This window comes from Thalia democratica, chromosome 6 (genome assembly GCF_965202585.1).
Source record: "Thalia democratica chromosome 6, ktThaDemo2.hap1.1, whole genome shotgun sequence".
Classification (NCBI taxonomy): domain Eukaryota; kingdom Metazoa; phylum Chordata; class Thaliacea; order Salpida; family Salpidae; genus Thalia; species Thalia democratica.
The window spans coordinates 64257963-64272955 of record NC_139170.1 but is presented as its reverse complement, the minus strand read 5'-3'; the positions used below and the strand labels follow the sequence as shown (position 1 = coordinate 64272955).

The following is a 14993-nucleotide window of genomic DNA, read 5'->3' as shown; positions in this document are numbered from 1 at the left end:
AACTTTCACATTTTGAAATGTGTTCACATGTGACGATTTAAACTACACTTTTGAGTAAAAGGTTTCTAATACATTACACATTGTACATTAGTTTGATAGCTATGTGTAGTTTTAAGTCTTTTCGAGCAAATTAATTCAATGAAATTCATTTTTATTATTATAACCTAAGATAAAAGTTATAATCTAACTTATGTAACTGAATATCATTTTGTACATGTCACAATCATGAACTATTTTATTTAGAATGTTTGTAACATGTTTAATATTGTATATATTTGAACTTAGTAAAAACAAAACAAAACTTTATATAAGTTTAATGTAAGTCTTTAAAAATATGTTTAAACTGATAACGATTACGAAAAATTAGATAAACATAACTAAATTAAACATCAATTCATTAGCTAAAACTTCTTATATGGCTCTTATTATATTAAAATATTAACTTAGATTATTATGTAGTACTAAGATTTTGTTATTGAAAAAATTAACCTAGTTTAAAAAAATGTTTAATTATGTAGTTAATTATAAAATATATTAAATTCTTTTACATCGTAAAGTATAAGTATTGTTATGTTGACTTTTTAAATCTCTTAACATAGAAATTATATACATTTTAAAAGCAGCTTTACTTAGTTTTTGGTATGTTGTATAACATAATAAAAAAACTAAACAAATGAGTCGAGAATATATGGTTTACAAAAGGTACATGGTGGTAATACGTTTTCGAAGTTTTATAATTACTAAATAATTTTTTCTTTATTTATGGAAAATAAATATTTTTTAAGTTTTTCAAAACATTAACATTTTTTATGCAGAATTTTCTAAATATGGCAAGGAACATTTCGTAACCGTTTCAGATAGTTATTTCAAAAAATTGGGGGAAAATAAGTTTATAGTGAAAAATTACTTTTTACCCTCTTTAAATATACCGATATCGTGATATAGGCAGAATTCTCAAAACTATTTTGCTCCGATAGGATTAAACCTAGGGTACAATTTTTTAATTCTTTCTATTCAAGTGATTTCAAAACGTTAAAAAATGTTACTAAGCGGAAACCCAAAGTCAACAGATAAACACTAGTGTGCACCAGGGGCGTAGCGTGGGGAGGGACGCTGGCGCATGCGTGCCACCTAAAAAAAAGAAGTAAAAAAAAATTCAATATATTTATACTTTATTATTTATTTTTTCTGCTTAAATTGCCTTTTTTCAACTATGTCTTTCTAGTATTCGAAAAGTAAAACGAAATTTCGAATACCAATTAGTGTCAAGTTAGGGAAATTACCCAGTATACTGATTCGGTGCGTAATTGCAAATGCGCACCGATATTGATGAAAAACTGCATAAGGAAACATTTTATAACTTCATTAACTTCATAAGAATTAAGACTCAAACAGTACGCAACTAGTTAGTGCTGCGCAGTAGTATAACCTTAGAGTTTTGTCCAAGGACAAATGCTAACATTTTGTTAACAAACCATGAACCTAAACCTGTTTTATAGAGATAATGACTCAAGAATAAACAAATTGTAGTAAAAATAGCAATAAACAACTGCTAATAAAATAAAAATAAATTGATAATCAGAACAAAAAATATTAACAATATAATTTGAAACAAAAATAATAAAAAAGTTAAAATAATAAAATAATTAGTTAAAATAAATTAAAATAAATAATAAACAAACACTTCATACTGTGATTACAGTTTAAATCTTACTATACAAAAAGTATTGTTTAAATTATCTAAACTTAAAATATTTATTAAAAGAAGATTTTTTTTTTATTAAAATAAGAAACAAATAAAACTTTTTTTTTTATAAGCCCTAAAGTTTAAAAACTAAACAGTTTTTGTAGCAAGTTATTTTAAAATTTCTTTAGTCACATCATGAATAAATTTATAGCAACTTGTAAATCAAAATTTTTACAATCAATTTTTAGTCTAAAAGACTTAATAGATTAAATTTAAATTTAAATTTATTTAGTTTCTAAATCAAACTTTAAATGTTAATTTAAAAAAGTTTCTTTCTACCAACTGTTTGTAGTATTTTAAAAATGCTATTCCCTAAAGATCTCAGAAAAACTGATTTTAAGATAAGTGAAAAGTTATATTTCTTGTAAATTTTTAAAAGCATTGAAAAAGTTGACCTTAAAAAATTTATCTTTTAAACATTTTGGTTTGTATCAAAAAGATTTAGTAAAATATTTCCACACACTCAAGATAACTCATGATTTAATGAAGTTTTGGAAAATTTAGTATGTCTCAGTAAAAATCAGGATAACTCAGAATGTTTAAAGTATTTTTAAGCTCAGGCTGGCTAAGGATAAATATGTTTTATTTTTTAACTCAGGGTAGATTTAGTGGTTTTAAAACCTTTGTTATAAAACCTAGTTTCTATAAGTTTAAAAGAATTTAAAATGCTTATGATGACATATGACATAAAAAACTAACTCAGGACAGTTATTTTGACTCAAAGAGTGTTGAGGCAATCCTGATATTTTCAAAGTTAATTGTTTTTTGTTTTATTTTTTGTAACATATGTTTTATTATACTAAAGAAAAAATAAACATTTGTTTTCATTAATTTTTAGTATATTATTTAAAAAATTATGCAATGTGATATTGAATGGAATGTTGCAAGTCTAAAAATATGTCAGATAGTAAAATTATCTAAAATTCAAAAGCTTGAATTGAAAAATAGCAGACAAACATTAGATATTGCTATTACTCAAGACTGCAGCTCAAGTGATATGAAATTTTTATTTTTAATATTTTTATATTTCAGATTTTCTTCATTTGTTAGATTAATTTTTACAGTTTTATATTGTAATATAAGTAAAAATGAAGAAGTTTAAAAAAAAACTAGCTCTTTAAATTTCTTCTACAAAAAAATCAAACTTTCAATTTTTATACTGAATATTTAACATTTTTATATTAAAGATAAAGATAGTATACTAAAAGTTGAAACGATCTAAAAGTATGAGTTATTTTAAGTTTAATACAATACTTTTTTGTTGATATAAAATAGATATTGAACATTATTTAGAAATTGCACAGAGAAAAATGTTTTGAGGTACTAATTGTTATACTTAGTTGACTTTTTATTAGTAGTTTAAGGCCACAGGGGGGGTAAGCCTTGTTTTTTAGAAGTTGATCTTATTTTAAAGATTTTTTTTTAAGCTAAGATGTTTTTTGTTGTTTTAAAAAATTCGAATTATTTTTTGAGATATTACCAGTCAAAGTCGGGCCACATATTAGGTTCTCTATAAAAAGGGAAAACGTAAATGGCTAGTATGTTTAAAATCTATCTCCTAATACATTTTTCAAGCAACCTTCTTCGAACTTTAACAGTTTAATCTTTATACAATAACAAAAAAACATTAGTTTTGAATTTAGAAATTTGTAGTAAAAATATATTTTTTTTTGCAAAAAAAAGACTTTTTTTTTTGTAAAAAAAAGACTATTTTTTTATTTTTTTTATAAAATTTAAATTAATTTAATTATCTAAATTCATAAGTAATTGTTTTTCTCTTAATGTAAGGAACATTTACTAAAATTTGGAGAATAATACTTGAAGATTGAAGTAGGAGATAGATTTTTAGTATTTTTTTTAAATTTACGAGAAAATTGACCCCGAAAAATTTGCGGCCCAAAAGTTTTAATTTAGGGGATTATTTCAGAAAAAAAATTTGCGCACCCCTGACCAAAATACCACGCTACGCCACTGGTGTGCAACAGTGTATTAGTTGACGACCTTAAATTTTATGATGGGTAAACAAAATTTTTAGGTTACTTTGTCAGATGAGTAAAAATTTATTCCTTGATAAGTCAGTACATTTTAATTTAAATTTTACAAAAACTCTTCAATAATCATATTAATTTCGAAAAAAATCTATGACATCGTTTATTTTAACATATTTTTAACATCCAGTAAACTTGACTTAAGAACTTTCTTTGCTCTTCATTACTATCTCGGCATATCTAGTGTACGATTCACAAGTTGCTTAAGGGGCCGGATACATAATAAGAAAATGGTTTCAATAAGCTTAAGAAGTATACTGATAACTACTCAATTTAGTAGTAGTTCTTTCTACATATGTTAATTGGTTTCTAATATTTAAGATTTTATTGAAGTAAGTCAACAAAATTGTACGCTAAATTAAAACTTAATTTAATAAAAAAATTAAAGACACAAAGACAAAGTATAAAATAAAGCAATACATTAAGGTTTTTAATACGATATATGACAACTATTTTCCCTATATCTATCGTAATATATTATCTATATAAGATGAATTTTTCAAACAAATTATTAGAAGAAAAGATTATAAGGGAAAATGTTTTCAATCAATAATATAAAATTAAGTCATCAAAATAATCAAGTATATAAATTAAATAATCAAAGTAGAGCGTTGTAGATTGGTGTTATACTGGAAATTATATAAAAAAATTGAACATTATTAATAGTTTTTAAATACATACAACTTGTAAATCAACAATAATCAAACAATAGTATTTTTTATAAGAAATAAATCCATAATAAATAGTTATCATAAGTGTTTTCAACTGTAATTTAAGTAAAACGCTAACAACAAGGTACACTAGAATTAGAAAGTACCAAACATTTCAGTTTCCTAACCAACGTTTTTAAGTAACAATCAAACCTACTATATTAAGGATATTTAGAATTGTACTCAGATATTGACTTAAGGTAGTCATAAACAATACTTCTTTGTAATTTACACTTCAGTTTTGATTGTTGCTCTTTACTTAATTCCTTATGATGAGTACTTATATGCTTACATCGATCAGAACTTTGAGTAAACCACTTTCCACATTCTGCACAACCATAAGGTTTTTCTCCTAAGTGAATTCTAAAGTGTCTTACTAAACATCCTTTCCGTGAAAACTTCTTTTTGCAAATTCACATTCATGAGCTTTTACTTTGGTATGAGTTGAAATGTGTTGTCGCAAATGATCTTTTCGTAAAAACCTCTTTTCACAAACTTCGCATTGAAAATTTTTATTTTTGCTATGAACTAACATATGTTGTTTGACACTAGCTTTTTGAGTAAAACTTTCATCACACAAATTACATTTGAAGGTCTTTTCTTTTGTGTGAGTAACCATGTGCCGTTTTAAAGAATTTTTATACGTAAACTCTTTTAAACAAACTATACATTGAAATTTTTTTATAAGACTGTGTACCTGCTTATGTCGATTTAAACTGTTTATACTGATGAAACTTTTATCACAAACTTCACACTTGTATGGTTTTACTCCTAAATGTATTCTTTTGTGAACATTTAAATAAAATTTTCTTTTTAAGGTTTTCTTACAAATATCACAACTTATACTTTTACTACTTTTCATATCTAAAAACAAATTAATAAAAACATTGTTGTGATAAATATCAAACAGGTTAATTAAAACGATAATTAAAAAAATGGGTTTCCTTCTCAAATTGTTTATAAAGTACAAACTAAGCAATCAACTAATATTTAGAAAAAAAAACGTTTGTCAGTTATTTTAAAAGCATAAAAATAAAATTAAAATTTATGTAAGATTTTGATACAAGATTTTGTTGTAAACGTTATAAGTGAAGTAATACTTTTAGGATCTTCTCGTTTAAATTACTAAAAATTCTGAATCAATTTTAATACTTGGGTTGTAACATTAAATGTTACTTTTCGTGTTTATTAAAAAAGTTAAATATCGTATTAACTTAACGGTATTTTAGTAACTAAGTCAAGTTATAAATTCAAATATAAACTTAATGATTTAATTTATTTTTATCGTTTTATTTTAATGTCTGAGGCAAATATTTTTTTAATTTTTGAGTAAAAATCAGTAATTTTTGTTGCTTGACTTATACAAATAAGTTTTGTCTATTTTTAATAATTACAGAATTTTTTTTTTACTGGTAAAATTAATTTTATTAAATAAATACAGTAAATATTTCTCCTAATGTATATGTAGAGCTTTTGTATAAATACTAATGCAGACTTGGAAAATGTCTCTAAGACATTTAACTTAGTATACTTACAGATACAAATTATAATTTCAAGTATTTACTTAACATTTAAGTATTAATGAATGTTTTTTACTTATCTGCTGTCACAGTTTGTTAAAACTAAAATACTATCTAGTCAATACATCATGCGTTTAAATTATAGAAAAATTAGCCGATGTTTTCTGAAAAAAAAAAGTTTTTACAGAGCTTATTATAAACTAGCTATCTTACTGTACAACTTTGTTTAAACTTTAATCTAAAACTTAGAAGCATGTAAACATATTTAAGTTTAGAACATATTATATGTAATTAAAAAACTAAAACGTAACCAAAGTTTTTAAATTTATTTTAAAAAACTAAAATACAACTAATGTTCTAAAGGTGTTGTAATAACATTACAGTATTTTTTTAGAAAAAGTAAAAAAAAATTTTTTTTGGTTTAAAACAACTTTTGAACATATTTTTTTTTGTTCAGTAGCTACATACATACTTTAAAAGAATTTTTACAGAACCATTTTTGACAAAAATTTAATATCAATAAGTATTTAAAAAACTTACGCATTTATCCAAAACAAATTGTATAAATAAAAAAATATTTTGAGATTATGTTTTTTATAAACAAGAAAATTTGAGTTTCCTTTACTCAATAAAGCATTTATGATACACATATATGAAGTATAGTAAAAGATTTTATAAACTTTTATAAAACTACTTTTACTAAAACTTACCATTTTGATAAATGCCAATTACAAGTTGCATCTTGTAATTTGCTATGACTCGACTTACTGCATCTCAAAATTTATTTTAAACTTACTCGTTACTAAATATAATATTTTAACTTTTTTAATAAAAAAGACAATTCAATGTAAATATTTAAATTATACTTTTATAGCATTAATTGAATGTACTATATCAGTACTTCGTTTTTAGTCTTTTTGATATAAAACCTTTCGTTATAAACTTTAGCCCCCAATGCAATGTAAAAAATTTACAATTTCAATAAAATGGTTTATGTTTTTATTATTTAACTAAAAATTATTTAAATTTTGCATTCTTTATTTCATAGTACAACTAAATACTTTAAACAATCCGCTGATTAATATTACAAAGGCAACTCGCAAAAAGTTGTTTTTATTTTAATTTTGTTTGAAAACTTTTAAAGATCCCCAATACTCTAGTCAATAACTATTTTGTACTTAAAACTGCAATAAAATATCTCTTTTTTCAAATCATTACGAGAATACTAATATACTAATTTTTGTTTCTTAACTGGCTTTCTAGAGGCTATTATGTAAAACTTAAACGTATATATTTTATTACTTAAAAACTCAGATACTCGTATTATTTATTTTTAGTTGTCAATTAACATATTACATTTTTTTTTTTACTAAGAGCAAAAGAAAAAAATTAAAGAATATTTCTCGACGACTTAAACGTTTAGTGTAACTGTTGATTAAAAACCGTTTCTATTTAAAGCTGTTCTAAATGTCAAATTATTTTTAATTCTTTCCAAATAAAATAATTTTAGGTACATAAAATATAAATGTAAACTTTATATAAACTAAAAGTAAACCACTATTTTCACTTTCTTACATATAAGTTTTAACTGTATTATAACTTCTTGCAAATACCACACTCATATTCTTTTACTTTAGTATGAGTCAACATGTATTGTTTTAAAGTACATTTTTGTGTTAACGTTTTCTCACAAACTTCACATTGATGTTCCTTTATACCAATATGAACTAACATGTGTCTCTTTACATTAACTTTTGTAGTAAAACTATTGTCACAAACATCACATTTGAAAAGTTCATCTTTGGTGTGAGTTCTCAACTTAATATTGTTTAAAATTAGATTTTCGAGCAAAATTCATGACATTTAAACTGTTTTTCATAATTATGCACCAACATGTGTTTTGTTAGATTACCTTTAATTATAAATATTTTTTCACAATATCACATTTGTATGATTTTTCTACTCTATGTATTTTTTGGTTTAGATTTTGATTTTTTTTCTCAGGTTGGATTTAGTTTTGAAAGTTTTCTTGCAAACATCACAAATAATGCTTTTTACAACCATATAACTTTTGTTTTGACCAGAGTGACCATAAGTTTTAAAATTAAGAGCTAAAAATTATGTTTGTTAGTGTGTAAAAACAGAGATTAATGTATTTAATTTAAATTAAAAACTTATTAATTCTTTAATTATAACTTTTAAGTAGTAAAAACTATTTAATAAAAACAAATGCTTGTTGTAAAAATGTTAATCTAAGTTTTTAAACTTCACGAGTTCTAGGTAAAAACTGTGTATTTTATTATAAAATAGTTATAAATCAATATTTTTTTTGAAATATTAACTTATTTTTCAATGTATTTAAACTATTTTTTTTTTAAGATTTTTTATATACTTAATTAAATTAACTGTTGACTTTGAGGTACATGAATTGGTCAACATTAATTACAGTAAATCAAATATACGATTAATAATTTTATGAGCCTAAAATGAAAACAAATTTCTACTTTTTCTTAAATAAAAATTTATCAATTATTTTTTTACGAAAAGTTGTTGTCGTTTATTCAAAATATTAAGTGAAACTTTATAAAAAAAAAAAACGTTCAATTACAGCAGAAGAAAACATCACTACCCCAACAAAATAACTTAGTCAGTAAACTTAAAACTTTTACTAGATAAAAAACAACTGAATTATTTTTTCAAATTTTTTATCATATTAATTTACAATAGTTTTCTACGAATTTTTTAGTTTTGTTATTTTTTCAAATAAATTTATTATTGTCGTATGTATGTTTTTCAATAGTTATCCTGTTTTTAAACATAACCTGATATACTTTTGACAATCTTGAAAATATAAATAAAATTATTTTATAAGTAATTTTTTATTTTATTAGTACGAAATAATGTAACAAAATGTATATTGTTTTTTTAAATGACCGCAAGGGGGCGTTAGACGATTGTTTATCAAATTAAAATACAATAAAACTTTAACAACGTTTGTTATTTCGCTCAGTTAAGCCATAAGACCGTGCGAGGGGCAGACGAATTAATAATAAGAACTTTTTTATTATTTTCGTTTTATAAGATCTTGATGCTTATTTGCATTATTGTATTATACTGTGCTTAGTTTAGCCATCGTTATGCATGAAGCACGACATATATTTAGACTCTGTATTATTAGTAGTATTATTAGTAAGACCTATTTTTTTATTAAGATTGTGACATTCAGACATTTTAAGAACATTATTAAGACCATTTTAATTTGTAGAATTCGGTGTTTACTTGTTGTGTATATATTTGCAGTTTTATTCTACTGATAAATTGGCTGCTTTGTCACTTCTACTTTCATTTACAATAAAATCACATATACAATAAACTCTTTTTATTAAAGAAATTACTTATATTAACTTTACTTATTAATTACTAAGTTAAACCTAATGAGTAAGGTAAATTCAGTAAATGCTTTAAGAGCTAAACGCAATAAGCGTTTAGCACAAAAAAGAGGACTTCCCCCAATTAGTTTATTTACCAGGGTGAACTAACATGTGAAGTTTTTTTTTCTAGTAAAACTTTCATCACACAAATTTGAAAAATTTTTCTTAAGTGTAAGTAAATGAATGGTTTTTGATTACCTGTTAGAGCAGAAAATTTCTAAATCTAAAGATCTAAATTCTATAAAGAGGACTTCCCCATTTAAAGGTAGTTCCTACCTCAGGCCGTCGAGGGCTACAAACGAACTTTTTACATCATATTGTTGAATAGCAAACCAAAATATATTTTAAGAACTTAAGACACTGATTGAATTTAAGAATCTTGATATGATTGTCATTTTATAAGAACTTTATGTTTATTTGTATTATTGTAATGTGCTCAGTTAAGCCATAAGACCGTGCGAGAAGCACACTAACTGATTATAAGAACATTTTATTATTATTTTTGTTTTATAAGATATTGATGCTTATTTGTGGTAATTATTATTATATTGTGTTTAGTTTAGCCATCGTTGTGCATGAAGCACGATATATATTAAGACTCTTTATTATTAGTACTTTTATTAGTAAGAACTAATTTTGTATTTAAGATTTAAAACACTTAAGAACATTTCTATTTGTAGAATTTTGTGTATACTTGTTGTGTTTAAATTCGCAGTCTTATTTAACTGATTTATTATATCATGTTTACTATATCATTTCTGCTTTCTAGATTTTACATTAACATCACGTTTTTAATAAACTCACTTCATTAAAGAAATTATTTATTTTAACTTTATTACATAGTTATTAATTACTAAGTTAAACCTAATGATTAAGGTAAATTCAGTAAAAGCCTTAAGAGCTAAACGCGCTAAGCGTTTAGCACAAAAAAGAGGACTTCCCCCAATTAGTTTATTTACCAGGGTGAACTAACATGTGAAGTTTTTTTTTCTAGTAAAACTTTCATCACACAAATTTGAAAAATTTTTCTTAAGTGTAAGTAAATGAATGGTTTTTGATTACCTGTTAGAGCAGAAAATTTCTAAATCTAAAGATCTAAATTCTTTTATTACAGTACGAACTTACATATGTGTCTTAGTATGACTTCTTAAAGTGAAATGCTTGTCACACAAATCACATTTTTATCTTTAGTGCGAGTAGCTAATTATCGTTTTAAATCGCAACCAACAGGGTATATAAAATTTATTATCTGGTTATTGTCGTAAATTAGTCATAAATAATGCCTGTTCTATTTTACACTTCAGTTAATTTACCGTACAAAACCATTAACTTTATTATAAAACAAAATAAAAAAAGTAAAGTTTTTTTTGAACAGTTTTTTAATCAAAGTAAAGTAGTTAAGTCACTTTTCTTCAAGTTAAATGGCATTTATTTAATCCTTAATCTTTTATACGTCTATTAACCGTTTTGAACAAAATTAAGTCGTCTCGTTTGATTTCAAACGTGGAAAGTTTTTCCGCAAAATGTGGCTTTTCAAGCAATAAGATTTTTAGTTGAAGTCATTATATCACTAGACACTGTTTTGTAGAAATTAAGAAGTGTATAGTTTATATTGTTAATACACTATGCATTAAATTTTTAAAGTTTTTTTTAACGTTATTTTGTGTAGTGTTTACTTTGGTTTTGTCTGTTACTTGAAGATGCATTTAAACTAAATTTAGACGGAAATGAGTAAAAAAAAATATTTTTGAGCTTAAGCTCACTTAAGCTACGTAATAATGTTGAATAAATGTATATTACTGAAAACCCAAAAAATAATTTATCACATAAATTAGAAAACTGTATGGATTAAAGTTTTTAATAAATAAAAGTTTAATTATTAAAATTCGAATGTTTGAAAGACCATTGCCGAAGTGGACAGAGTCAATCTTTATAAATGAACCAATTTCAATATGCCTCTATTTTAGATCTTTAGTATTACTTTGACGAGTGTTTTTGCTTAGTTTTTATTTTCCAGTTAATTACTTTCCCTTATGGTAATTTAAGTACAAAACTACAAAGACCATTTATTATTATTTCTTTACTTGATATTACTATATATATTTCTATGATTCGTGTTGTTTCATTGTTAATTAAAAAGAACCTGGGTAAAAAAAGACAGTAACAGCCAATTTGATGTACCAATGGGTTCGTTCTTCGGCGCGGAACTGTGCGACTTGGTAGGCCTGTATGTCTTAAGCAAACTAAGGCACTTATACAACTATAAAGATATCGGACTCTATAGAGACGACGGTCTCGCAATAATAAGCAGAAAAAGTAACCAAGAACTAGAAAGACTAAAAAAGAACACAATAAAAATTTTTAATGAGCTTGGTTTTAAAATAACGATTGACATAGGCGCGACTAAATGCAATTTCCTAGATATATCTCTAGACACTGCTAATAACACATTCAAACCATACCAAAAAGAAAACTCAAGCACCAATTATATTAACAAGTATTCGAACCACCCGTCCATTATCAAAAAGAACCTACCAAAAATGATCGAAAAAAGACTCAATAGACTCTCAAAAACCAAAGAAATTTTCAATGAATCAATAACTGGATACCAGAATGCTTTAACCAACTCAAATTTCAAAGACAAACTCACATACTCCAACCACCAAAACAACCAAAGCAAAAAGAAGCCAGCACGAACAAGAAAAACAATCTACTTCAACCCACCCTACTGTCAATCAGTAAGAACCAATATAGGTAAAGCTTTCCTGCAACTAATAGATAAACATTTCAAAGAAGACCACAAGTTAAACAAAATAATAAACAGAAATAATTGTAAAATTTCATATAGCTGCATGAGCAATATTAAGAAACTAATCCAAAAACACAATCGAAAATACTTAAAAACAAGAAACGATGATCCAAACGAAACACTTTGCAACTGCCGAACAAAAAACAAATGTCCCCTTAAGAATAAATGCTTAGTTGAAAATGTGATATATAAAGCGACAATCAAATCGGAAAACGAAACAAAAAACTATTTAGGCTCAACGGGTGGAACTTTTAAAAAAAGATGGTACAACCATATTAATGACTTTAAAAACTATAAAGAGAACGGAACAGAATTGTCGAAGTATATATGGAAGCTTAAAAACAAGAACATCGAATACAAAATAGATTTGGAAATTATCCACCACATTGGCAAAGCAAAAAACCCACAAAACATTTGCAGTACTTGCATATTAGAAAAGGTCGCGATCGCTAAAGCAGACAGAAGGGATAATCTAAACAAACGGTACGAACTCTTTTATTCCTGCCCGCACTTCCGAAAACTCCACTTCAAAACTTAAATTAATCGTAATACAGGTTTTATGCATGCTTTTTAATTTTTAATTTTTGTAACTATAATTTTCTTAAAGTTAATTTTTTTTTCTAAATTATTCAAGCAAAATTTTAAAAAAATTTTAAAGTTTTGGTAACTATTATTAGCACAAAACTACTTAAATTTACAATATTCAAGTTACAATAAAATTCAGCTTGATTAAAATGCATCTTAACTTAAGCCTACTTATTATTATTAACCTTATTCTTATTTATTTGTGTTGTTCTTTGATTTTTAAATTTTAACTAGAATTTAAACTTTGCCAAAAATTCAAACTTAGTACCATAATTTAACTTGTTTTGTTTTAAGGTAAAAATTTGTTTTAACTGTAAGCTTTCATATAAAACATATGAACGGAAATTTAAATTTTAATAACGATTAAAAGCACAAAATTGTTCAAATGTTCAATAATTACGTCACCATTAAAATAAGCCACACCAATTTCAATAAAATTTTAAGCTCATTTCATTAATTACACTTTTACTTAAGCAATGTTTAGTCTGTAAATTATTTAGAAGATAAAAGAAAGCTACATACAGCTTTGATTATTGTTAGTATTGTTGTTATATTGATTTTAAAACTTAGCTATAAATTTAAACTTCTACAAAAACTCAGTCTTAATATTAAAATTTGATTTGTTTAGTTTCTTAAGTAAAAATTTTCAGTAATATTTTGTTTTTATCTTAATTTAATTGTTCAATTGCTATTTTCCATGACTGTCACATATCTTTTTTTAGATTTATTTAAGCACTGAAGAGGTCTTTGACCGAAACTTAGTTTGTAAAATAAATTTTTGAAAGAATAAATATAGTAAGTTGTTATTAAGTTGTTCAAACAAAAAACTTTTAAAAATTTAACAACTTGGAAACTATTTTCATTACTATATTATCCTAAAATTCTTTATGGGGTAAATTTTCTATTATTAAAAGAAGTAAATTAATAAGTTCACTCACTCGCTATCCCATGCGATAAGTTTTAAAAAATGTTAATTTTGTCATAACCAACCGCCTAGAATTTATACATATATTAAAAATACTTTTTGCATAAACTAAGTAATAATCATAGTTTTTTTTTAGCCCAATGTAATACCAGAAAAGTATATTAAAACGCTATAAAATCTAGAAAAAGTTATATTTGTTAAAATTTGTTTTTATTGCTGATAAGTTATTTGAAAATGGTCTATTAATTAAATCAGAAAGAATTATTTGTTAATTTACCAAGGGGTCAGAATAATTTCTGATGATAAGACTTACTTTTGAGTTATTTACTTTATTAAACAACAATTTAACAAACGATTCTAAAAATTACCTTATAAAATTATTATTTTAAAAAAATTAAAAGTTTTAGAACATTACAAATAAGTAATTAATACCAATTTCAAATTTTAATTGTTGTGTTACATAAAAATATATTTTGAAATTTATAATTTATCAAAATTAAATTTAGAAAAAAAAAAATATAGTCTTCATAGTTTACGCATATTTAATGTAAACTTGATTAATGAAATTCATAAACTGAAAAATAAAAACACCAATTGTTTTAATATTCAATTAGCTCCATAATATAATATAATAATCAAAAGTAGATCCACATAAGTTATTATGTGTTTATATATATATAAATAATATTAATCAAAATTAAAAAAGAGTTATTTAAAGTTTAGCGGCAAACTAATTTTTTTAACGTAATGCTTATCATAATTAGAATATTGTCTTAAGGTAATTATGAACAATACTTCTTTGTATCTTACACTTCAGTTCTGATTGCTTTTCTATGTTCCTTATGACAATTACGTAGATGCTAATTTCGACTAGAAGAATGAGTAAACCATTTTCCACAATCTGCATATCCATAAGGTTTTTCTCCCTAGTGAATTCTAAAATGATCAATTAAGTTGGTATTTCGAGAAAACTTCTTATAGCAAATGTCACACTCATGAGCTTTTACTTTAGTGTGAATCATCATGTATTGTTTCAAATTACCTTTTTGAGAAAACTTCTTCTCACAAACTTCACACTGATGTACTAATATTTGTGCTTTTACATGACTTTTTCGAGCAAAAATTTTATCACACAAATTCATTTGAAAAATTTATCTTTGGTGTAGGTAACTGAATGTTGTTTAATGAAGATTTTGAGCAAAACTCTTATGACAAACA

The 14993-nt window shown here is 24.4% G+C and overlaps 1 protein-coding gene across 1 annotated transcript; it reads right to left on the bottom strand.

The window, feature by feature from the left end:
• Window positions 1-4881: 4881 nt before the first annotated feature.
• Window positions 4882-14797, bottom strand: LOC145839319 (uncharacterized). Its single transcript, XM_082946910.1, has 4 exons — window positions 14703-14797; window positions 12748-12798; window positions 5170-5287; window positions 4882-4989 (listed from the first exon to the last, which is right to left on the bottom strand). Exons 1-4 carry the CDS (start codon window positions 14795-14797, stop codon window positions 4882-4884), a joined length of 372 nt encoding a protein of 123 aa, XP_082803036.1.
• Between the last annotated feature and the right edge of the window lie 196 nt (window positions 14798-14993).

What these genes read in the sequence shown, in the direction of transcription:
- LOC145839319 (XM_082946910.1), bottom strand. Translation starts at nt 14,797, where the DNA reads ATGATTCACACTAAAGTAAAAGCTCATGAGTGTGACATTTGCTATAAG. An exon ending in GATCATTTTAGAATTCACTA is followed by an intron (nt 12,799 to 14,702) that starts GGGAGAAAAACC and finishes GATTAATTTAAG; the next exon opens with TTTTGAAGTGGAGTTTTCGG. An exon ending in TAAAAAAATTTCAATGTATA is followed by an intron (nt 4,990 to 5,169) that starts GTTTGTTTAAAA and finishes GTTTGTGAAAAG; the next exon opens with AGGTTTTTACGAAAAGATCA.